Source organism: Struthio camelus, chromosome 2, assembly GCF_040807025.1.
Source record: "Struthio camelus isolate bStrCam1 chromosome 2, bStrCam1.hap1, whole genome shotgun sequence".
Classification (NCBI taxonomy): domain Eukaryota; kingdom Metazoa; phylum Chordata; class Aves; order Struthioniformes; family Struthionidae; genus Struthio; species Struthio camelus.
Window position 1 is genome coordinate 24,552,579 of NC_090943.1, and position 25,369 is coordinate 24,577,947.

The 25,369-nt window shown below is 37.6% G+C and overlaps 1 protein-coding gene across 4 annotated transcripts in view; it reads left to right on the forward strand.

Annotated features, from left to right (window-relative positions):
- MINDY3 (MINDY lysine 48 deubiquitinase 3) overlaps nt 1–25,369 on the forward strand; it is a 65,892-nt gene that overhangs the window by 38,385 nt on the left and 2,138 nt on the right. For all 4 annotated transcript variants that reach the window (XM_068934686.1, XM_068934688.1, XM_068934685.1 and 1 more), the window contains 4 exons: nt 15,011–15,083; nt 15,971–16,043; nt 21,219–21,306; nt 24,554–24,625. In XM_068934686.1, the coding sequence (XP_068790787.1) occupies nt 15,011–15,083; nt 15,971–16,043; nt 21,219–21,306; nt 24,554–24,625 (306 nt within the window). The remainder of the gene's footprint in view (nt 1–15,010; nt 15,084–15,970; nt 16,044–21,218; nt 21,307–24,553; nt 24,626–25,369) is intronic.

The following is a 25,369-nucleotide window of genomic DNA, read 5'->3' on the forward strand; positions in this document are numbered from 1 at the left end:
GTGTTTGTAGTATCACAATGAAGAGAGATAAGTGAAGTGTAATGTATAACTTCTCCCCATTTTCCGTATATCCTTATACAAGGCCATATGTAGAGACTGCAAAGTGCAGTAGTGTCAGGCGTACGCCATCTATTCCTTGTTCCACAGACTACCTCCTTTGCTATTCTCTTGTCTAATTACTGCCCACTAGCTGCCGGAATTGTTTACGGTATAGTGATATTAAGAATATTATCTTACCAATTTTTAGCAAGGCTTAGAAATGGAAATCCAGTATGCACTACATGACCAAATACCAGGTCCAGAATTAATGTGGGAACTGATGGTCTAAACCAGGTCTTTTGATTCAGAAAATGAGTCAGTGTGAATGGCTGTTAATCTATGCTTGCCTTTTATAAATACATGTTCCAGATTGTTTCCTCAGATTCTTTTCCTCTCCCTTGGAATTTTTCTTCACCTGGAAGTCATAAATGTATTACAGAGCTTATGAAATAGAGAGCTTTAAATATAGTTATTGAATGCCCATTCAAGATATTTTAAAGTAAATTGTGCTTGGAGTGTAAACAGCAAGGAAATAATTTTGTGAGCATTTTCTATCTCTGATTCCACCCCCCCACACACACGTTTTTACTCTTGTCTCTGTTCAGCCTACTACACCCCCATGCTCCCAACCCTACTGGGCTAGGTGCAGGGAACTAGAAACACCAAATGAGACTACCAACGTGACAACATATGCTTCAATAATAAAAATGTTCTTTAAAACAGTAACAGTTGTAGTCTTGTCCTGAGTCTTTATGTCAAACTCTGCTCAAAACTCTCCCACTAGGTAATAAATGTGACATGATAGACTGAATTTGTGTGCAGAGTCTGTATGTTTCCAGGAAACTTTAGGTAGTTTTACACATGGTAGGAAATGGATTAAAATCAATTTAATTTTTAGCTGTTTGATTCAGAGAACCTTAGTGCATATGACAGCTGTTGAACCCTGGGAACATTAGAAAGAACGTGTATACTACTTCTGATTTCATCTCTACAGCTATGATCACTAATACCCTTAGAAATCTGTTTCTAACCCCTTGTTGAAGTGGTAGGAAATGAGTTTTACATCCCTTTGTTCTCTCCTTCCATGCTGATAGCAATTTTGTTGTGTACAGAATAACACCTTTGACCTTCTCTGGTAAGGCAGCTCTATTTTCAGGTTAGGGTATGTGAATGAATAAATTGTAAACCTAAATATGGACAGAGAGGGGGAAAAAAGAATTCAGAAGAAAGAAAAGAGAAAATGGTCTATGGCAGAGGAAGCTTTTAACCCTTCTTTGCTGAGCTGCAGTACATTTATTGATGTCTGTTTTTTCTTTCTCCCTTGTGTAACATCAGAAGTCACATTTGAATAAGTATTTGGATGACATGTTTGTATTTTTAAAACTGAAGTAACCTCATTTCACTTCTTGAATGTTATTATCTTCCAGTATTGGTTTCTTTTGTTTTACATGAGGAGGCTATGAAATTTATTCATGTTTTCTCATTTGAGTTTGTATTCCAGGCAGTCCCATGCCATTTTGCTCTACTGACTGATGGTTTAGGGAATCTTTATATGCATATGTATTTATATATGTACTTTAAAAATAACTGTTGTGTTATAGAGAGCTGCCAAGGTTGCCAAAAGAAGATATGAATAAGTTAAAGATACTTTGATATGGAGATATTGGGACAGTTGTGATGTACGTGGAAAATAAGTTGAGTAATGCCTATCTGTAGTTACAAAAGTACTGATAATTGGTATGGTGTGAGATGGGCATTAGTGTGTAATACAACTTTAAAGAAGGAAATAACACAATTTTTGTATTAATTAAAAGACTGACCAAACTGTTTTTCTCAGTAGCTAATTGTTCAATTCCACTACTACAGAATTATCTACCTGGAATACCAAATTCAAATATGAACCTAAATGCAATACTCTTTTCTGTAATATGTGAAAATGAATTTGTTATGATGTTTCTGGATATTTAGTATTTTCTCTGTACTGTACATATATCAACACATGTGCATAGAAAGATTCCCTGAAATATCACTCAGCAGTGCAAAATAGCAGTGGACTGCATGACCTTATTAATGTACTGTTTTCTTAATTACTTTGTAAAGCTCATATATTTCACATGTAAAATCATAATATATTAAGGTTAGCAGGATAATTAGCCAGGTTAAGATTTCTCCTTTAGACATAATTTTGTCATACTTGAGTTATAAAATAATTAACCTGGTCCATTTTCAAAAATATTTCATCATTCTGGATTGAAGCAAACCAGAGGGTTTTCATCATCTCAAGGGAGAATTATGCGACTTGAAAAACTAAGTGGAAAAGTGACCTACACTTGAAGCTGGGTTCCTGTGTGACGCGTAGCTTTCGTTACTGTGAGAACTGTAATATAACAAGCTCAGCTGTATTTAAAAGGATTTGAATTTCTGAAGTACAACTTCACTGGCTTTGAACTTTGCTATCTGTCACATTTATTCATCTCCCACATACTTATCATAGTTGCCAAACAGACTGAATTAAGCCCAGCAAGGGTTGTGTAGCAAATCCTTGATGTCTATAGGCTGAAATAGTATTAGAAGAGTTTTCTAAAGTAGAAAAGTAGCATGATAGTAAAAGTTACCATTTTATTTTAAGTGAAGTGTATTTTGAAGTATCTGCAGGTTACAAACTGCAGAATTTGCCCACATTCAATCTGGATTCTCTTAGGAATAAAGTTTGGTGTTTGTATGGCACGGTAGTCTATGCTCAAATAAAAGAAGGATTTCTAAATATGGCAGGCAACAGGTAGTTGCAAAAGCTGTCCTTTCAGATTAAAATCCTGACTGGAAGGTGATAATTAATTTAGAATTTAAATAAGAACTCCAGCAAACGCAATTTGCTGATGTCTGGTCTGTAATTCCAGTAATGTCTTTATGCTTTCTAAACAAAGACTTTCTTCTGTGTTGATTAGAAAAATAATTTAGTAACTGGCAAGAGGTGGGGGAAAAAAGACAATGACTGAGTCTGTGCTGTTTTACAATTATCTCTTATAATCTGTCCTTCAAAGCAGGAAACATGAGGAGGAAGCTCCATTTTTTAATGTGTCAACAAGTGAATTGTTGCCTTCAGTAGTGTTTTGAAACAAAACACTAAAATCTGTGGCAGTGTAACTGTTAAGCGTATACTCAGTGTAGTTTGAAAATTTGTGCAATGCTATGGCTTTTCTACTGCCTGTCTTACTAAACCATCCTCTCCCACAGGAATGGAGGATATACTGTGGTTTCTATAACTTAGCTGAGTGCATGTTAAGAGCACTGCTTTCCGGATGGATAGTCTAGCGTGGTGCTCACTGTAGATTTCTGTTATGAAGTCTTACTCTTTGTTTTCTGTTTGCTTTCTCTCCCCAGCCTCTTCCTACCCTTGGATCAAGCAGGCTCCCTTTTCTATCTGCGTTGTTTGGATGGAGGTGAAAACAGATTTGAATAAGTAGTCCATGCCTTTTCATTCTGCTCTGTTGAGACCACTTTTCTATTTGCAGTACCAGCAAGGCACTGCAGGTCCGCTAGGAGAAATGTGATCCTTGCATTTCACCCTTACTCACAAGTGAGGCAGAGCGGAAGTAGTGTCTTGTTGAAACAAATTGCTCACTGTGAATGTTTCACCACCACCACCTCTACCCCTTGATAGTTTTCAGAGAAGTTGTGTCATCTTTCATTCATATCTGAATTATAAAGCCATTTCAGGTCGGAATTATAAAGCCTATGTTCTGTTTTCTGACCCATAATAAGAACTTTCTGCTGCCTTGGGAGGGACGTACTTCCTTTTGTGTCTCTTTCTCCCTCAGTCCAGGAAAGGATTTCCTTTTGGCTTTTTCTGAATCCCAGATAGACCCCAGCCCTGTTCTGGGGTGAGGAGGAAGCAATACATGATCTTTGACATTTGCCATTCTGAAGTGGAAACAGTCGTAGCTGCAGAGCTGCAGCCTAATGTCAGATCAGTTAAGGACTTTTCCTTCAGTTCCTCCCTGTTTGGCTCTCGATCTAGGAAATCTTGTGCTCCTTTTAAGTATTCTACAGGCATTTTCCTATTGTTTGGCATCTCTTAATACCTTCTCCCATGGAAGATAATGTGCCACAGAGCAATCTCATATTCCATCAACCGGAACAAGAGAAGCTGTTGTAAGCAGTCTGTATAGGGTACTTAGATGGCTGCGACAAACATGGGCAGTGGCCCTTCCGGCCAATTGGTTACATGGATTATATCTTTCAGTATGTATGGGGGTCATGAACTAGTCTTCGTTGGCCAGCTCTCTATTTAGAGCCAGATTGGCATTCTTTTAAACTACTTTTGTATCGAATGACATCAAGTGCTTTGGTATGGACATAATAGACGATGGCTCTAGTATTTAATTTGCTTTGCCTCATCATAGTCCTCCAGCTCTCTCCCTTTTCACAGAAGACAGAAGTCTTCTTAAATTGGCAGTAGGTGCTTTATTGGTGAGTATTTTAGAACAAAGTTCTCCACAGCTTGACAGCTTCAATAACATCTATTTAGGGGTGCCAGAGAGGAAGCAAGATCAAAGATACATTTGGAAGTTAAGCAAATTGGATTTCTATAATTGCGCATTCAAATTCCAAATATTGACACTATCCAGTATTGTTGTGGCTATTTAAAGGGGGGGGATGTTTTATTATTTTTAATATCCACATTGCATATTTTGAAACACAAGTTTGCCTCCGTTTTTGTTCTTGCAGGGGTCACTGCTCCATTCAGGAGCCATTCCTGTGGACTTTCTGTACCGGTTCAATGCTTCCTATTTTGATAATAATCTGAAGGACTGTCACTCTTTCCTTAATTTGATAATTGGCTCCTGGGAAGACCTGTGTGAAAGCTGATATTTTATTCCAAGCTGTGCCTGGGTTCTGTTTCACAAACTTTATCTCAGTGAACAGTCGAAAGCTGAATTTTAAATCACTGGAAGTCATTGAACTGATTTTTGCTTCTCTAGTGATGAGAACTTTCCTGCTTGTGAACTGATCTCAGTCCACATTAAGTTGTGCTCTTTGGTTGTCCGCCTTGCCAGTCTCCACAAGAATAAGAGTAACTATCACTTTTAAGAAGTCTGACCTCTTTTGCATATGTGATTCTACTTGTGACGCTTTGTTCATTGCCTCCAAATAGAGCTGCACTCGGTATATTCTCTCTCAGTAGGTAGGCTGTTATTTCTCAGGCTGTGAAGACTATTTCATCAGTTCTAGGTTTAGTAACAGGATCCCTTCACCATTTGAAAAAGAATCTTTCTCTATGTCCCTCTGACCCCCAGGGAAGTGACATTAGATGTCGCTCTTATGCATCTGGAAAGTTATTGCAAATGGATTACAGCCACAGGATGAACTGAAGCTTTAGGGTACTGGATTTGAAATGCATTATGGACATGTGTGAAAGAGCTACACGTTCAGATGATGCTGTTATAGTTACATAGTACATCAATAAATTCATATGAAGTTCCTTTTCTCCTTTCAAAAGATGATCTCAATATGGAATTGGTTCATAAATAAAAATGACCTTAAATGTCAGTATGGTTCTTCTGGAGATTAAATGAATGAGATTCTTGCTTCTAGAGCATGCATGGGATGCTTGCTTGGATAGTCTCACAATACTAGGGTTGATCTGAGTTGACCTGTTTACTTCCTGTGCTGTTAAGAAGTTCCACCTCTTTTTTGGTTGTGTTTCTGATGGCATCTCTAGTTGAAGAGACAGATGTTGAATTGCACTGTTTGACTTGTCCCTTGAGTCCTGTTGAAAGTAAGGTAGAACAGGACCCTGCTGATTTTGACATGGTCAGGACAGTTTTGATATTGGGACCTCTTATGATCCTCAGTAAGTTCTCGAGTCCCCACTGTTGCTCCTGGACTGAAAACAATAACTAGACTATATGATTCATCTGGACTCAAAAAATCTCCGCAGCATTGGATAGGGGAATAGCTGTCTTTGGAGGAGGACCTCTGTTCCTCTCCAGGTTGAGATCTTCATAAATAATAGGAATATGTAATAGAGTCCTTTCCAGAGTCCCAGATGGATCAAAATTTCACCTTATTGTGCCCAGCAGCCTGTTCTTTTTATATCAACTGCAATTATTTGGAATATCCACTTCAGCTGAGAAAAGAGCTAAGGGAGAGGCTATGCTGCTGTGCCAGCCATTATTCTGCTCAACTCTTTCCTGGGCCTATATTTTTACTAAATGATTATCGGATTTGTGGTGTGGTCTCCCCTGCTCCCAGCATCTCTCAGAACTCCATCTGTACCTTCCACAAATGTTCTGTCTTTTCTGAAGCCTCAAAGACTGATGTGCACTTTAATAAAGCAGTGTTGTTTGTGCAAAGGAGTTTGCAGTTGCTCCACTAGGTAGTTAGCAGTTACTGTAAGTCAAGCTAGATTGAAAATACAGATGGATTGCCACTTAATGATAGATTGCATGCTGATCATCAAATTTCTTAAAGCTGTCAAGTTTATATACACAACTGTCTATTTCTTGCCTACTTTCCCACCTCTCTCTGAATCTTCTGCATTCCAGGATGATTATTTTATACTTTGTGTTAAGAAGATTGAGGAAGTTTTGTATCCCTAGTTGTAAGAAAATTGAACAGGCAGTGGGAATGCTCCACTATATACTTGTGTTGAATATAAATGACAGTATTTCAGCATGTCCTCTGTAGATACTGCAAAGGAGGAAAAAACAGTTCTCAGGTTCCAAGTAGTACTATATGCCATTTTAAGATCTCTTAGGGGTAAAAAAAACTAAGGGATGGGGGGAAAAAAAGTCCATGTTTTCTGTCATTTCTTTGAGGTCCCCATGAGGTATTGGAATACATTATTATCCTTTTGCATGATTATATACTGCTTTATTACTCTCTTATACACTATTAATGTTAGGCATTACAATTCTGTAATCCTACTTCTACTTTGTAAAGGCCAAGTAAGTAAATCAAACTGTTTTACCCAGTAGATATACCTTGTGCTTGAATTGAGAATCTTGATTTTTGGTTTTACTGTGGGAAAAATCTGTACAAGAGGACTGGGAGGTGGGCTTCCTCTTGAACTTTCCTTCGGAAGGTAAAGATGGGGGGAAAAAAATATACCCCAAAATTAGTTATGTGCTTAATTCTAAGGATTTTACTCATTTGCACAGAATCAATGCGTCTCCAGCTTGTTCTGTGCTCCAGTGTTTCCTGTGATCTACTTCAGCAAGAGCCAGAACTGCTGGTTTGTTTATATCAGAAGACTTCAGATAGCATATGACTGATGTTAAGCAGGGATATGTGCTAGGAGGGAGGGGGATCGTTATAGATTGCTTAAGAATTCTGTGAATCAGAAATTCCCCTCTAGTAAATAAATTAAAATGTGCTAATGCAAGTCTTTGTTCTTAACACCTTTTCAGTGAACAACTTATCAATCATTAATGTCAAGAGAAAAATCAAAGGTCTAATTCAGTTTCCTGCATTTTGAAAAACAGTTTGTCCTTTTAAAATGAATAGGTTCTGTGACATTAGTAAGAGCATTAGTAAGTCTGTGTTGTATGGCTCTTAGGTTTTTGATTGTTTTAATAAAAGGAGCGCTTAAGTTTTGTTGAGAGATGCTTTCCGTGAAAGCATCATCAGTAAGAAAGACTGCTAATCTGACAAATGCGAGAAGTAGATGGATTTTACTTTTGAATTTTGTTATTTCATAGTTATCAGAGTTCTGAAACAGAATTTTTTCCCCTCAAATGAATATTGCTATTCATTCATTTAAAGGATGATAACTTGAAAGAATTGGAAGGAAGGTTTTGATGCAGTTTGTTGCATAACGTTCCTTTTGATGATACTTATACCTTGTTCTAATCCTAAACTTAAGAATTCAGGTTCAAGTTCGTAAGCTTTTCCCTCAGTTGTACCTTATTTATACTTGGAGAAGTTGCGTAATTTTTTTTTGTTCGAGGTTCCAAAAAATATTTAGAACTCCAGGATTTACATCATAAGCGTCTGAGTACTTGCCCACTATTTTAATGCACAGGACAAGAAATGCTAACATTTTCTTCTTTTTTACTCTACTCGGCATTACTTCCGTTAGCCTTTTTTCCTTCCCTTTCCCTCTGCGCCCCATGCAAATTTAATGCTAGGAAACAAAAGTCTTTATAAAAGCACTCCTTCTTCTGGGTGGTATGTTTTCCAGTAATAAATTGCAGCATTTTGGAACAAATGGTACAGATTGCATCTGTAGCTGTACTGTATTATCAGAAAAATACAGTTGTAAGTTGGAGCACATTAGATTTTTCGTGCTATCGAGTTGATTTCATTTTCCAGAGTTTTGTGCCTTGTTTTGCTTACCAAAAAGCAGAAACTAATGAGGAAAAGGTGCCTCCCTGTCTCCCTGCTGTCTTGATATAACTTTACAGTCGATGTTAGTATTAGCCCTTGCTTAACACTTTGCTTAGACACTGTTTCTAAACAGAAACAACACAGCAATTTCAAGGTCGGTATTTGGGTTCAAGTGATGGTTGTCACTGGCAGAGAATTATATTCTGATACTTAGATCTGTTATTGAAACAATCGACCTGAAGCTATTGGGTTAAATTAACAGGAAATAAGAGACCATTTTGAAAAGGTAATTTATACAATGAGATTGTTACCTCTAAGCAGAAGTTTAGTGTCTACTACTTACCAAGACCAGACAAAGTCATACATTCAGAACAGTAAACTCAGAACTTCTTAGAATTATAGAATAAATTAGATTGGAAAGAACTGCTAGACATCTTCTGTTTCAGCCCCCTGCTCAAAGCAGGGCCTGCATGTGTCAGATTGCTCAGGGCATCATCCAGTTGAGTTTTGAGTATCTCTGCATCCTCTCTGGGCCATCTATTCCAGTGTTAGACTTCCGTTATCATTTAAAAAAAGGAAGTTTCCAAATAATAATACCTAATAAACATTTCCTTTGTGACTTGTGTCCCTTTTCTCTTGTCCTTTTGCTGTGCTTCTCCCCAAGTCTGGCTCTCATTTCTATGGCTTTCTGTTAGGTAGCTGAAGACAACACTAAGATTCTTCTCTTAGCCTTCTCTTAAAACTAAACAAATCTAGTTTTGTCAGCCCCTTCTACTTCGCGTGCTCCAGCCCCTTTATCGTTTTGGCTGTCCTCCTCTGGACTGCTGAAGCATCTCAGCATCTGGTACTTGTGTCCCGGTCTGACCCAGAGGGGCAGGCACCTCAGAAGGCATGGTGGAAATGGCAGATAACGGACTGCAAACTAATCAGATTCGAGGTGGCGGTATAGGTGTTTGTGTGTCAATGAATGGATTTACGATACCGATAACAAAGTAACCCTTTAATGACAGTTTAACAATAACAGGAACAATTATAACTAGAAACCTTGAAACTTTGATAGCTGAATATGTACAATACTTACAGCAGGGCACATAAGACAATATAAAGATACACATATAGAGGGGATGACAAATCAGTTCAAAGGAAACGTTGAGGTAAAATATACATTATATATGGGTGTATGTACTACTACTAATAATAAGGGTGCCCAAGAGGCCACGCAGGGCAAACGCCTCTCCCCAGTAACTCTGTCCCTGCTGTGAATCCGGCCGTCTCTACAGGTGTGCCTTCCCCTTCAGGCCATGCCTCTGGGCATGCCGTCCTGCTCAGGCCACGCTCTCAAGCATGCCGCCCCCCAGTAGTTTGCCCACCCATTTCAGCTCTTGCATGTCCACTGGCTCTGATGTTGCAGCTCCTCCGGTGGCTCCTTCAGCAGCTCCTGGTTTTGCATCCTGGATCAGGATGGTGAGCGGCTGCCCCGGCCTCTCCATCTGCCATCCCGCAGCTTCTGGTGAAGGCCTTGAAAAAGAGCGCTTAGCACCTTCAAGCCTTTAACCAGGCTGCTATGCTGCAGTGATTCAGCTCTCTTCCTGGCTCCCTCCCACTTTGCCACCACCACACACACCCTACATGGCTGCAGCCCTTTTGTAGGCAGCCATATGGTGACTGTAGGCGGACCTGTAGGCATGTGGAGTGCGCTGGTTGGTCCGTTGCCGATCCTTCATTTGAATGCAGAGCTGTTTTAGGATTTGGATGTAAGGTCCTCCAAAATAGCAGAGCACCCGGAGTAGCCCCTTGGCCAGTCAGGCTGGAGATATCAGCCCTGGGGTCACGTAAAGGCCAGCCTGATTGATGGCCAGTTACTGGAACCTTCTCTGGGCTATGGGGGCTAAATGGCTACAACCTGGGAGCCCAAACCTGTAAGCCAGATGCCATACAGGTGCCAAAGAGGGGGATGGTGACTTCCCTCGACCTGTTGGCTGCACTCCTCCTAATGCAGACCCATATGTTATTGGCCTTCCTTGCCCCTGGGAAACGATGTTAAGTCATATTCAGCTTGTTGTCTATGAGGACCCCCCGACTGTTTTCTGCAAAGGTAATGTGATATATATTGACACTTTTAACATTCTGAAGATGCAAGTAGTACACTACGAACGTTCAAGTCAGATTTACGTAATCCCATAGTGCGAATGCTCTTCTAAGCTGAAGGATGTTATGTAAGACCAAGAACTTGTGAAGCCCATCTTCCACCAGGCCTTTGTCTCCTAGACACTTCCTCACTCTCTCCTTTTCCCTTTCTCTTGCACCTCTTTCTTTCTCCCCCACCCTCCAAACAAATACCTACCCATCACTTGTTTTCTGTGATAGTCCACTCAACAAGCTGGCGTGCAGTGGCAAGCTTGAACTTGGGCACGTGTTGGTTGAATGGTTGCCTACCTCTTGCCAGATGCAGTAAATAACAGGTGAATTCTGCCTCCTCTCTTAGTAGGATTGCAAATTTGTGCATTTCCTCTGTGCCTGGCTTCCAGTTTCAGCAACTGGTCTTGAGACTCCAATTCCACTGTCAAATAAAACTGAAATTGTACAATGGATTCAGAAGTCAGTAGAGCTGTGGAAAGTGGTTTCAGAAGTCCCATCAAGCCTGTTTTCTTAGGAAACCATTTTGAGAAAATTACTGGTTTGAAAGCCACTGATTATAGGGCTGATAAATGTACGCTTTTCTCTGTAATACAAGACCATATTAAATAATCATCATGCTTGTAGATCTGAATAAGATATACTCGGTGAATAATTGTTAAATTTGCAGTGTTTGTATCTGGTATTTAGCCAAACTTTTAAGAAGAAGGTTAATACTGTATTGTGTAGTTCCTCCATGTATCGCTCAACAGTTGTATGTGTATAACTATTAGGTAGTCCATATGAAAATAGATTTCATTTTCAAAGACCGTAAGACTTTCAATGAGGGATCTTTGTGAAAATTCGTGGCCAGGATGTCAAGTAGCTTAGTCATTGTGTTCTGGTTTTGATTTGTAGAATGAAAACTTCTGGAATGTTTTCATTAAAAGTTACAAAGGCTATTTTTTGCCTCGTAGGGTAAACATGGGATCTTAAAATAACTGGTACTACTCAAGAGAACAACTGTTCAAAGTAATGTAAAATGGCTTGTTTGTATATCACAGGAGCCAACAAGTGAAACAAAATTTTTAGGACATGGTGTACTTAGTATTGAAAATAATTATTATAATTAACTGTTGATGAGATTCCCTTATATGGAAGTTTCAGTGTGGGGGATACATCAAAATTTAATTTATAAGGCTGGGGGTGCATATTTTGGCACATCTGATGAAGAATCAGTTTGGGCAGCTGAAGTACATTTTTGTTAATGTTTTTCACGTTTTCAGCTTTGCTGCCTGAAGTAGGTGTGCTACTTGTTTATTTTTTCCTTAATGCAAATATTTGGACTATTTGAACTATAAGTTTTCCGGGCAGTGGAAAGGAATGATAGTGCTAAGTTAGGGGATGCGTGGCATTTGTATATACCTGGTTTAAATCTTGGATTTTTAGCTGTTTTAAAGGACAGTAGTCCCACTGAAAAGTTAGGCTTATTCTGAAGATATAAGTTAGTTCATTTTTTGGTCATCTCTCCATGGCAGGTAACTCTTATGATTTTCTTCCTGAAATGTCTTGCCTAGAGCATTAGCATACCACACTTTATGAATAAAAAGTTGTTAATATATAGTAACTGGGTGCCTTTTTGACATTTAAATGCTCAGTTGAAAAACGGGGAATTTTAGGTTAAAAGTAATGCATTCAGTGACTTATTCTCTAAGTTCTTCCCATATACACATGTGCTAAAACAACTAAGGACTGCAAAAACTAAGATGTCAACAGAACTACACAATGTTTGTAACTGTAATATCAAAAAAAATGTGGGTAATTGCAGGAGATTAGGTTTTTTGTTCTTTTAATAAAATCTGTTTTGAATCATGTGAACTGTGAAATGTATGACATTAAACCACATAATTTAGGGAGAGAATATCCTGAATATAGAAATCACTGATCATTTTGTTGTTGACAAGCTCTGTATGCTATGGCATCATCTATTTTAAACTGAGAACTAATTACAGTAGTTCTCAATTGCCATAAAATGCTGTTGAGTTCTGATGCTATATAGTTATTGTGCCTTGTAAGCCAGCTCTTTGGCTACCCTTCTTTATGGATACACCTTTTTTCCCAAGTAAGAGGAAAATAGCCATTACGATCTTTCCATCCCTCAGTTTATTCTTCTCCTAGAAAAGGTCCAGTCACTTACAACTTAAAAGTTGCTCTCACCACGAGAGGCTAGCAGGTAAAGGGGCTTCTCCCAAATTAGTTTCCTCTGTACCCTTCCTCACTTGGAGTACTCAGGTACAAGGTGACTGGAAAAGTTGCGTAGTGCAAAGGCATATAACCCTAGTTTATCTGCAGGCTAGACTGCTTCTGGTCTGAGGATGGGCTCTGCAATCGCATCACAGCAAAATGTGGCAGTTGTGCTGTGAAAGAGCCAGTAAGCTGGAGCTAGGAAGTAATTCAGTGCTGATCAGTCTGTCACTTCTCAGGAACTAGGAGAGTTCCAGCAGGCATGATTCATTTAATTCACTTACATTAGTGATTTAGCAGGTGGGAGAGCTGCTCTTTGGTGCAATTTTGCATTACATCTATACTTTGAATCCTTTTGCATGCAATTAGGTGCCCAACAGACGTGCTCAAGCCTTTTTCTCTCCTGGTGAAACCAATACTGAAGTTACACACGAGGACACCTTTTAGAGTGCCTCACCTGCAGTATGGACACAGCGTCTTCCAGCACTTAGCTCTGCTTCTGCACAGTGTGCATCTAGGACTGATGTTTGGTGCAACCTTTGTTGCCAGTGAAGATGCGATGTAGACATCTCTAAACAGGTCATAGCAGACTGAACCCTGGTCTTGCCCTCCTTGCATTGTTCTGCTTGATAATGTAAATTTTCCATGTTGTGGTCAAGTGGCAATGGAGTAGCCGTTACAAGTCAAAATATAATTGAGTGGTGATCTAGAACCTTGGAAAGTGGGGCAAATATCTCATCCTAACTTTCTGTCTGATATAGTCCTTTATAAGACCAGATATTGGTCTCTCCTGTACGTGGAAATGAGGGGTACTCTGTAACCACCTATTATATGCAGCATATGCCAGTTATAGTTGTATCATTATGTGTTAAAAATAAAACTGTTGCCTCTTATTGTTTAAGTCTATGTTGTGTTCAGTGTTACACCTGCTTGTTCATCCCAGACAGCTGGCTTTCATTCAGGAAAGTTTTTAAGTATACACCAGCTTTCAATAGGTATAAACTTAAAATTCTTGGCTGGTTTGGAGTCAGCTATTAAGAGAAACTGGATAGGAGTGGAATTCTAGTCCAATGCATTATTTACTTCTGGTCTTTCCCTGAAGCATTTTTCTTTGTCTGTTAAAGAGCAATAGGTCACTATGCGTATTTTAATTCTACATTTTCTGATTTCTCTTCCCTGCCTTCTTTTAAATGAAGTAGTGCTGACTTGTAAAGTTTAGACCAAAGTTCAGTGTTGCCACATACAGATACAATGAGCAGATGTTGCAATTTTCTATTTCAAGAAAATATTTCTGAGTAATCTTCAGAAAGAAAAAAAATCACGTATACTTTAAAGGACATTTTGAGGTAACTTTTCAATTGGTGACAAATAGATTTACAGTTAATGCAACGTGACCAAGAGGTTGATTCCCAAGGTGTAACATCATTCAGAGTAATGTCAACTCTACCACTTCTTTTTTTTTTTTATTTACTTTTTGTAACACGGCAGGTATCTTAAATAACATTTTTCACTTTGACAGTAGGAGAAACTATAGAGGGAACATTGTCAAATGCAGTGCTTCCCTCTGTGCAAGTTTTTTGTTTTCCTTTCTATGTAAAAAAACAACTTAGGTGATCACAAATTTGCCAGATGAGATGTAGGATTTCAGGTACCCTTAACAAGCAGTGTTTGGAGTTCCGTTTTGAAGTTTCATGTTCCATTGGAACATCAGAGCTTTATACTTTCTTTAAATTGAAGTATATGTTGAGTATGTGTATTTCTTACCCTTTTGCCACCTTTTGTTTCGCATAAATCACTAACTGACTTCATTTCCTAAAAAATTTTTGGCATAAAACTAGAGGGATGGTTTTATTTTTTTGCTGGTTTTACAATAGTGGGTAGACTTGTGCCTCACTGCCTATAAGTTTTGGAAAGCATAATTGTATTTGAGCTGAAAAAAGTCACGGATAATTAATGCAATACAACAGCTGCTATTGAAATCTTACCTTTTCATGAAGCTAACAAGCTTTTCATGTGTTCTGCCATTCCATGAAACGGACTGTGCCATGTTTTCTGTGCTATGACTTTGTGTAGAAATTTGTTAACTAATCCTCAACATACTCCTTGATCCTTTTAAGTCACTATGGCCAATGTATTGGAATTAACTTTAAAGTTAATTTTTCTGCTGTTTTATTTGAATTTTTGTTAGTTTAAGGTCCTACCCTGTGTAGCATAGCTAAATATTTCCTTAGTAACGTGTATCTGAATTAAGAATATTATGAAAGTTTTCTTTTTTTTTAAGGATACGGCTCTCGTTGCTCCTGAAGCGCCTTCAGAACAAGCCAGAAGGGTTTTCCAAACGTATGACCCGGAGGGTAAGAGCTGTAATTTTTGCTGAAGTGAGATTTTTTACATTGAAATGTACTTATTCAGTAAAGATAAGTTTCAAATAGTAATGAATGTTGCACTGTGTAGCGTTAATGTCTTCAGAAAACAGAACCGTTATTTTATTTAAACAGTTCTTAATATTGCACTTTCAAAAGCACTGTCCTTTCCATGCCGAGGTGTGTGCTGTTTACGCCTGGGCTCAGTACTGATCAATAGCTTAATGCTCAATAAGACAAGAAATTTTCCTTACAGTAGTCAATCCACAAGTGAAATGAAATTTTCTGAAAACTTTGCAGTGGAGGAGGTTAAATACAGCAGTGCAATAGGAAGAAGAGTTCTTGGAGCACAAGCTTTTTAAGCTTGGAGTGTTATCTGTAATTTACATAAGGCTTATATACAATTTCTCTTATATTACATTTTCATAAAATAAATGTAACCAGCTGTGATTGCATTAGTTATGAATTTCTGTTCTGGAATATATGTGGCACATGCTGAAAATGTTACTATGTTTTGGAAAATATGTCTGACATTCAAGTATAATTTTAACCAGCTAAAAGGAAAAAAAAAGGTTTTATAATCATTATCCCTGTGGTATCAAGTGGCACTACCTATAGTTAGGTTGAATTCTGACCAGGGATTGAACTTCAGAGTGCATGAATTATAAACAAAACCACAGTCTCTGTATCATATCGCTCAATTTTTAAGAAAGAAATTGCAAGAAGTGTATGAAAACCATGTGTTCATTCTAGAATTCTGTCCTTTATTTTTAAATTTTGAAGATAAAGATGTGTAGTACTTTATTTTTGAGTAAAATTTGTACTTCTGGAAAGCATATTGTTTCTTTTCCTAATTAGAACCTTTGTTACTTCTTCAGATAATGGTTTTATACCTGACACTCTCCTAGAAGATGTAATGAAAGCTCTGGACCTTGTTTCAGATCCTGAATAGTAAGTGTAATAAAATTTAAGTACTACAGAAATATATTCTAAAATAATAATAGCATAAATATAAATATATTCTAATTAACCACATATTGGTTATAATTTAAGCTTTTTCTGGATTGTGGTCTGGGCACAAAACATTATTTTAAAGTGCTTAAGTCAGCTTTAAATGAAATGGAGGAGGAATTGGAATTAAAATGTCTCTAATTCTGGTAGTGATAACTGGAAGCCAAAAAAGAAAAAGAAAAAAGGAAAAAAGGCTATTTGCATTATCACATGTGAATATATTCCCCTATGCTGACCAGGGTGTGACTGTGTGCCAAAAGACCTGAAGAACCAACACGTACTGAGGCAGATTACCATCAGTTCTATGTACTACTCCACTTACATTTTTGTTACCACCAACACTTGGCACCTAGTGTACCAAGTTGTAGTTGTCTTTCCAGAAATGGCATCCTTGATTCCTAGGATTAGTGTTGCAACTACTGAGTGAGAAAGGTAGTTTATTTTTATTCTCATATGGACAGGCAGGACTAATATTCTGTGGCATCTTCAGTGCCAAAGCTTACCTACTAAGCATATTTTACCACTAAATGCTAAACCCAGAAAGGGCAGCTATGTGTTTGAACCTAGGTTTATCTTTGCAGAAGATGACTCTGCTCTTTCATAAGCTCAGGATGTACTTTATTATAGTCTAAATCACTTGTTCCTGTAGAATGGCTTTGGAGACTGCAAGTTTCCTTAGCACAGATATCTGAAATTCGATTCAATTTTCTTTCCTTTCGAATATTATAAAGTACAGCTAGGGTTACTGATCTGTTCTCTATCGAGAGTAGGGGTGAAAACGGGAGTCAAAAGACACTGTAGGAAACTAAAACCAAAGAAAATACCTGACAAAAATGCTAGCATTCCTGTCATGTCAGTAAATGGTGACACTTGCAAAAGTTTAATAAGAGAAAAAAGCCTTAGTTAAACTGAGGGTCTGAAAAGCTTCCTTTTGGCCTTTATTCTGCTACCTCAATAAATCTGAGAGTATCTTTTTTCTGCATTCATCCTTTTTTCTGTTGGCTGTTTGGGCTTCAGGGCACTTGTGGCATAACCCTGACCTATATTATTGTGCATAGGACATCATATATAAATTGATGTAGGAGGAGTCAGTCGGGAGGCCTGCTGTACTGAAAGGACCTCACTGGCAATCAAACCACAGAATATTCATCCTTGAAACATCTCTTATTAAATAAAAATATCTGATACTATTGTCTTGAGGGCCTATCAATTTTGATTCTAGATGTCTTGTGTATTTGATGTAGAACAGAAGTATAAATAGCACATTTCAAGGGTGATACAGACTTTTCTGTTGTTTTATTTATAATACAATTAAAGGTATTGCTTGCAAGTGTGCTATTTGTGCTTTTGATTTTGAGAACTAAATGAAAATTCGTTTTCTGTGATCATCTAATCTGAGGTTTTAAGCTTTTCAAAATCTGAAAGTGAATAACGGTCAGATCTGCTTAGAGTTTAAGAAGTATAGAGTGAAAACTTTACAGAGCAGACATGGATTCACGAGGTGGGTTAGCCCTTTCAGTACTGAGCCAGTTTATGGAAAATGGCATGTAACTTTAGTAAAAATTTTTAGTCTTTTAGTAAATAGATCTGAGGACCCAGTTCTCTTGCTCAATTTATTTTGTCTATTTGTTTCTAAAAACTATCTGATACTCCTTAGGACGCTCTAGATTTAGCTCATTCAAAACAGTTTAGCCCAGCCATACATCTAACCTCTGCTGGAGGTTTTTGACCCCACGCACATCTCAGCCATTGCAGTACAAAAACCATCAGTATCAGTACCTTGACATTCATAACCTGTTTAGTTAAGATGCTACACTTTTGCACTGAAGTGACTGAAGCACGTGCACACGCTTGTTCTGCTAACTCTGCGGTAATGTCAGTAATAGTAACAGTCTAAACTGTTCCAGTTATTTGCTGAATGAAGAAGATGGCCTCAGTTGAAATATTCAGCTGTCAAATGTTATTAACTTTCCCTTCTAGCTTAATTGATTGCATTCTGTACACTGTCTAGACTTAAAGGCTTAGCAAGACTCTACTTTTTTAAACAATTTTTGTATTAGTGGGTACATAAATTACTTTGTTTTCATTACCCTAATTTGAGAGCATTTTCAAAATTATCTTAAATACATCTTATTTCTTGTTATGATCCCAGTGTTCCTAGAGCCTGTTCTAGCATTTCAAGACTTTGAGCGTATTGCAGACAGCTACTTTAAAATCTTAGTTTTGTAATTTGAAAGCAACAAGAGTGAGCAATAGAGGTTTTAAAGTCCAGTATCATGTAAATCCTCAGTGGTAATATCACCTAAGTCATGAACATTCGTTTTTTTATATATTAAATGAATATTGTTTATAGGAGATCTCATTCAGTTTTATGAATTATAGAATTGCCCTTTTAAGGGCCCTAACAGATTCACTCTTCTTTTAGCAATTGCATAACATTTGTGTGTATTGAGGCAAAAGCAAAAAGAAGGCAAATAATTTACTACTACTATGATAACGTCAAGAAAGGGAGCTACTTAAAAATGAAGAAACATAGTTGAAAGCGAAAAGGATAAGATGCCTACATACGGCAGTAACCAAAAAAGACCTTAAAAGGACACTTCCTCTCCCTACCCCCAAATGAAAAAAGCCTAAATGGTTAAAAGCAGGATAGAGGAAGCAATAGGAGGCTAAGACTGTCTTTTGAAAAGAAAATGTAATGTCTAAGTGAAGAAAACAGGAAAAACATACATTTATGAAAAGTTAAATGTAAATACAAAACAAGGCAGAGTTGAAAATCTTTTGAAAGATTTCAAAGATATTTCATATCTTTGTAAAGATATGAAATAAAAGCTAATAATATTTTCTTTTAAACTTCTCAGAATTAAGAGACTTGCAAGAGGTCTGTAGGTCTGATAGGTGAACCTCAGTATTAAAAATAGTAATTTAAGTCCGTAAGAAAAGTGAGGTGAATTCTTCTTCATGTTCATTGGGGAAGGCTTCACTAGGGAGTTTTGTTCCTCATCCGTATTCAGTGTGGAAGATTATAGGGAGATTTCTATACCTAAGCCTTTTTATAGGTTGTCAGAAGAGCTAAGTCTCTGAAGCATTAAGAAGAAATTCTAGTAAGTAAAATGAGTGATACCAAATTGCCATCACCAGGTGATATTCACCCCAGAATTCTGAGGAAAGAACAGTATGAAATTGCTGTACTGTTTTTAAGTTATATACCACTGTAAAGTCTCTCGATACCAGAGGAATGAGAAGGTGACAAATGGAAAACAGTACTTAGAGAAGGATTTGAAGGCTAATCTGGGGAAAATTGACTAGTGAATGAGTTATCTGTAAACGTGGGATTAAGAAGGAAGTTTTCTCTTGTAGATTAATAACTGATCAAAGTATAGAAATAAATGTCATTTTTCTTAATGGAGGGAGGTCATTAGAGGACTCTTAACAGGAATTTGTACTAGGTCTGTATAGTTTGTCATGGCATGGATGTGGATTTGAGTGTAGAGAACAATATGAAAAAGTTAACTGCTGATACAAAAGTATTCAAGGTAATAAAAATGAAAACTGGCTTGAAAGAGCAGCAGAAGTTACTGGGAGATAAAGTGACCGATAAGTTCCAGTACAGTACATGTAGATAGAATGCACATGGAATATAACTATCCTGATTTTATGTGCACAGTGTTGGGCTGTGAACTAGGGTATTACTACTCAAAAAAGAGATCTCAGACTTAAACTGATACGCCCTTTTAGTCACACATACGGAATGGAATTGTTAGGAATTAAGCCATCCTATGAGTCTGTGACATTCCCTCAGTTTCTGTAGTTCTAGTTCTACCCCATCTCAACAAGCATATTGTAGAAAGGTATCAGGAGGACAGCAAGGCTAATCAAAGGTGCAGAATGGCTGCGGTTCAAGGAAGAACTAGGTTAGGACTATCTGACCTGGAAATAAGACACAGCTGTGCTGGCATGTAATAGCATTTTCCAAAATTAAGATTTTCATTTAAAAGAAAAAAAAAAGAGGAAATGAATGTTCATTGTCTCTCACAATTCAAGAATAAGATGTCATCAAATTGAATCATCAGGTAGCAGGTTCAAAACTGAAGGAGATGCTTATTCACACAGTCTGTAGTTAAATTTTAATTTGTGAATGGAGTTGATTGATGCCACAAGTGTATATGGGTTCAAAGCCAATTAGACATATGCACGGAAAGAAAAAATATATATCTTTGTGTTTTAGATACTGCCTCTCACTGAAGAAGTCTTTGAGCAGCAGACTGCTGGAAGTGGGGAGGGTAAACTAAGGATATCACTGTATGTTTGCCCTGTTGTACTCTTATCGTAAGCATTCACTACTGACCAATGTCAGAAACAGGATACTGGGCAAGATGGTTTGTTGGTTTGACCCAGTGTGGACATTCTTGTATGGTACAGCTTGTAATGTTAGGCAAAAGGAGAGGACAAATATGAATAAATCTTTAAACACTCTAATTTCTGTAGAAGTATACTGCTTAAATAGAAGCGTAAAGGTTTTATTGGCATTCATTTATAATGACCTGAAGTTATACCATATTCATGTCAGTAAGGCTTTCAGCTTAGTCCTGTGTATTGTTAATATTTTCATTATTTAATAGTTTTTGGCTTCTTTGATATCAAGGGCACCATGTAAATATGAAATGTATCTGTTAATTTTATTTCGATGTACTGAGTACTTCTTGGAGGCATTTTGAATCTCCCTTTAAAAACAGGTTGCTTGACAGTTAACAGAGCTGTTTTTAAAAGATGATTGTTTTATGTATCTAAGCTCAAGAATGTTTACAAGGCATCAAAATGCCTTTTGGACTGTAAAACCTGGGTTTAGATTATATGGGTTTAAAATTGCTTTACCAAATACGGTGGTCTTTCAGAATTACCACTTATTTAATTTGAAATAACAGATTACTTTTATTTAAAAATAACTATGTTTTGGCAACTTGCATGCCATTCTGCTGCATTTGTCACTTATACTTAAAAATAGAATAGTATTGATATACTTGGCAGCCAGTACTATGGTAGCATAGCACAACTTAATCATGCAAGAACAAAAATGCCCTACTCATGCTTTTATATCCAATGTTTTTGTCATAGCGTAAACCTCATGAAGACCAAATTAGACCCAGAAGGACTGGGCATCATATTACTGGGTCCCTTTCTGCAAGAATTTTTCCCTGAGCAGGTAATAACTACAGCTTTATTGCTGCAGATCATTGTGTATTCAGCCTGTCATTGAGATTCATTTAACTTTTGTTTCAATATCACAGAGATATTTTTAATAATAAGTATTGCCTTTGTTTGATGCAAATGACCAGCAAATAACTTTTTGCACTACAGAGTGAATTGTAGAATTCCATTTGCATAAGGTGTCCGTGATTTTATAAGCTTTACACTGGAAGGAACTCTATTGTAGTGACAAGTTCTAAAATTAACTTCAGGAAATATATAATTGTTTTGCATATGAAATTGAACTTGTTGAAATTGAACCCAGAAAAGGAAGTTTATCTGAGTTTTTTTTTTATGAGAATGAAATGGCCATATTGCGTTTATCAATGTTACAAAAGACTGCTGTAAGTGGCTAGCAAATAGGAAAAGGTTGCAAACATAACTAAAACTATTTTTTGTGTAGATCTCTATTTACTTAAAATTTTTGAGAGCTTACTGAAAAGCTATTAGAGAGTTACATTTAGAATACTTTAAAGTCAGCATCTGCCAGGATTATGGAAATTTATTTACAACTCTGTCTATTATAAATACTCATTAAGACAGCACCACACCACTGAAAAGAGCAAGTGTGAGCCTAGCACTGTTGTCCTCTTCCTCCCTCTCCCCTTGGTTGCATTTTCCTGCCCCCATGTTGCCTGCCTTCCGCCACCAGGAACACCTTTGCAGAGACATGTGATAAAGCAGAACAGGGAGTTGGTCCAGATGAGAGCGCTTTTTGCAGATTCTTGGGCAATACAATACAAGTGCTTGTATTGGCAGAAGGGAGGGGTTACCCTAGGGGCAGAAAGACTGGCTGGTGGTGGCAAGGGAAGGCCTGAGAGGAGTGCTTCTTTTTTTCACTTTTTTGGCTTACCATGTAATTGAAACTACATGGCCTAATTTTTACAATGAAGGAAACATGAAACGAGTATTTTTAAGATACCTTTGACAAGAATCTGTGTTAGAGAAGTACAGCATACTGTAGCTAAAGATGGTAAGGACTGAATACATCATTAAGGGATGATTCAGCATCTAGACAAAAAGGCAGGAGTTGTAGTGTTTGGTTTTTTGGGATTTACAGAATTAGGTCTGCATCTTATTTGTCAGCTCTTTCTTCCTCCTTTTGTTTCTGCATCCAGAAGTCAAAACTTCTTTACAATAGAATATAATCTTATTTCTTGCAATGATTTTACACTTGCAAGTTGGTAAGTCTGCTGTGTTTAGTTTTAGGCCCCAGCTGCTTAGAATGGCGCTTAGAAGGCCAAAGTACATCCTCCATAGTTGGCTGTGTTTAAACCATCCAGTACGGAGGGCCACACATAGCTGGAGGAGGAAGCACCTTTTGTATGTGGGTTGCCATGGTCCTGCTGCCTCTACTTCCTGTTCCTGAGTGGATCGCTGACTGAATAAGGGGAAATAGGGAAGGAAGCATAGCAGAGTCGTGGGCAGATCCCTGCCTTAATAATCTAGAGAGTGGTGGTGAAAGAACTCTTTACCTGTTGTGAAGTCGGAGGCCCCAAGTCGAGGCCTGTCCATCAGGCACAGATTGACTGTTGCAGCGTGCTTACTTACCACTGAGATTTGCTTGTGCTTTTGAACCTTCTCTAGCTCTGATAAAAAAAAAAAAAAAAAAAAAAGGGAAGTGTTTCTACCTTAGAGTACAGTCTGAATAATCAACACACTCGGGACTGGGAGCTGCCAGAATCAATTTGTGAATTAGCACTGAGGGCAAGGATATGTGTCAAATCATCTGTGTTCTCTAGATCAGATAGCAGGAGCCCTTCCCCATATTGAGAATTAGTTCAGAATTCTTTCCAGAAGTGAGAGTCTTCAGAAGTGAAGATCAATATCTTACTTTAAAATATTGTGAGGAAAGAGAGGATGCCAATAACGGTTGGAATTGTTGCTGTTCCCCTTCATACGATGTTTGAACACTTACATATCGCTTGGGAGATCCAGATTCACTTCCTCCTTTGCTGAGAATATTCAAATCCAAATTCTCACTGTCCTAAAAAGTGCTGAATACCAGCTTGAAGGAAAGAAGAGATCTCAGCTTTCCTTTTCGAAGCTGTTGGCTTTGGAGAAAAATACTCAAAGATCATTTAGGCTGAGAGACCGATCATGACTCTTTAGGGCTTAGCGCAGTCACCTGAAGAGAGGGATTCCTGAATTCCCCTCTATGCACTTTTTTTTGGAAAAAATTACTGCACAAAAGTCACAAAATGAGTGGGACAAGAAATGGAAAACAACACTTCTCAGCCTTCAGGGTGATGATGCCTTCATCGCAAAAAAGAATATGTGCTCTTTTTCCTTCACAGGATAGTTTTACCTATCCCTGTGAAGCAACTTTTGTAAGTTAGAGTTACCCCCCCTTACCTTTTTCTTCTGTACCCTTCCTGCACTGAATAGCCTAGCTTGCTGTATGAGATCCATAGCAAGATAAGGTTTTTGAATCCCTCCAAGCAGAAGAAAAAAATAAATGAGGGCTTTTTTTATTCTCATGAATGTACTGTAACCTGAGCAGATCTCTCCTCACTCCAGCCTTTACCCCCAAGTTTTTAAAAAGGAGATAAGCTTTTGTTTGGAGCTTGGTCCAGTAGGTATAAAAGAGATAGTATAACATTTAAGTTCTGTATCCCAATTCAGCTAAATGCAAAGCTTTTCAGATCTTTTTAGGACTAAAGCATTTAAACAGCTGGATTGTTTGACAAATGCATTATTTCTGCTGTTAAGCACCAGCTAAATAGGTATTTTCAGAATTAGTTTAGGCAGACTAAGGTGTAAATTACTGTAGCTCTGAAATGGAGGGTAGGGGATTGGATTTGGTGCTTAGTAAATACTTAGTAGCATCCAAGCAGTTCGTCATTCATACACACAAGTGAGGCTACTACTTAAAGCGTGCAACTTGAATAACTAGGACAGATTCTGCATGCTCAGTGCTTAAGTTATAATTTTCAAGTGTCCAGACAAGCACTGAAAATCACAGCTTGTTCTTGAAAATGTAGGGGTTTATCTGATAATTTACTGACATCTTTTTTTTATTTCTGGTGAGAAAGGCAAGATCACCAAAATCATCAAGATGTCACCTGAGAGAAATTATGCTTTTTTTACAGTCTGCTTATGTCTTCCTGCTTAAATGCTTCTGTGTAGTTGTAAAGACAAGAAAGACACTACCAAGACACAGTGTATATATTACATGAAATTAACTATCTTCTCTCTACTAGGACTCTAGGGTTTCAGAGTCATTCACTGTTTACCATTACAATGGACTGAAGCAATCTAACTATAATGAAAAGGTAAGATTTGAGAAACGTAAATCTAGCCTTAGATAACAATTAGCGTGGAAAACTGACTCCCTGTACTGACATGTAAAAATGGCCATAATTGCAGGTAAAATACTTTTACTTGAAACTGGCTTTTTACAAAATCATTCTTCGGATATTTTTCTTCCAAAATGATATATTTGGATTGGAAACTGCCTTGTGCTCCTGGTCCTATTTTAGCTCATATACTGGATCAGTTGGCTGGATCACATCTCTTAAGCTATGCTTTTTCAATAAGAGCAGTTAGTTCATCCATGAGAAGTGGGATATAAAATACAGCAATGGAGGTGTAGCACAGACAAATTGTAACTTCTCTGAGTAACTACATAACTGAATTGAGATGTTTGGAATTTTTTGTGAAGTATTTTTAGTATTCCAAACTTGCACCAAAGTCAAGAGTTTTTTGGAACCACTTAGTTGGGGACAAAAAAAAAATCAGTTTCAGTCTTCTTAAGGGGTATACATGACATGTTTTGACCACTTCTAAATTAGTTCTGAATAAACATTTAGTATAGAAGAGTGTAAGGAATGAATAGACATAAGGAACAAAGAAATGACTACAAGTGGGAAAACTCTTCTGGAAAATGGATATATTCAGACACCAGAATAGCTTGGAGTTACGAAGTCATTACAGTTACCATTGTGAAATCTCCAGCACTTTTGTATACCAAAATGTAAGCAAAAACATTCAAAGAAGCGTTTTTTTTTAATATTCAA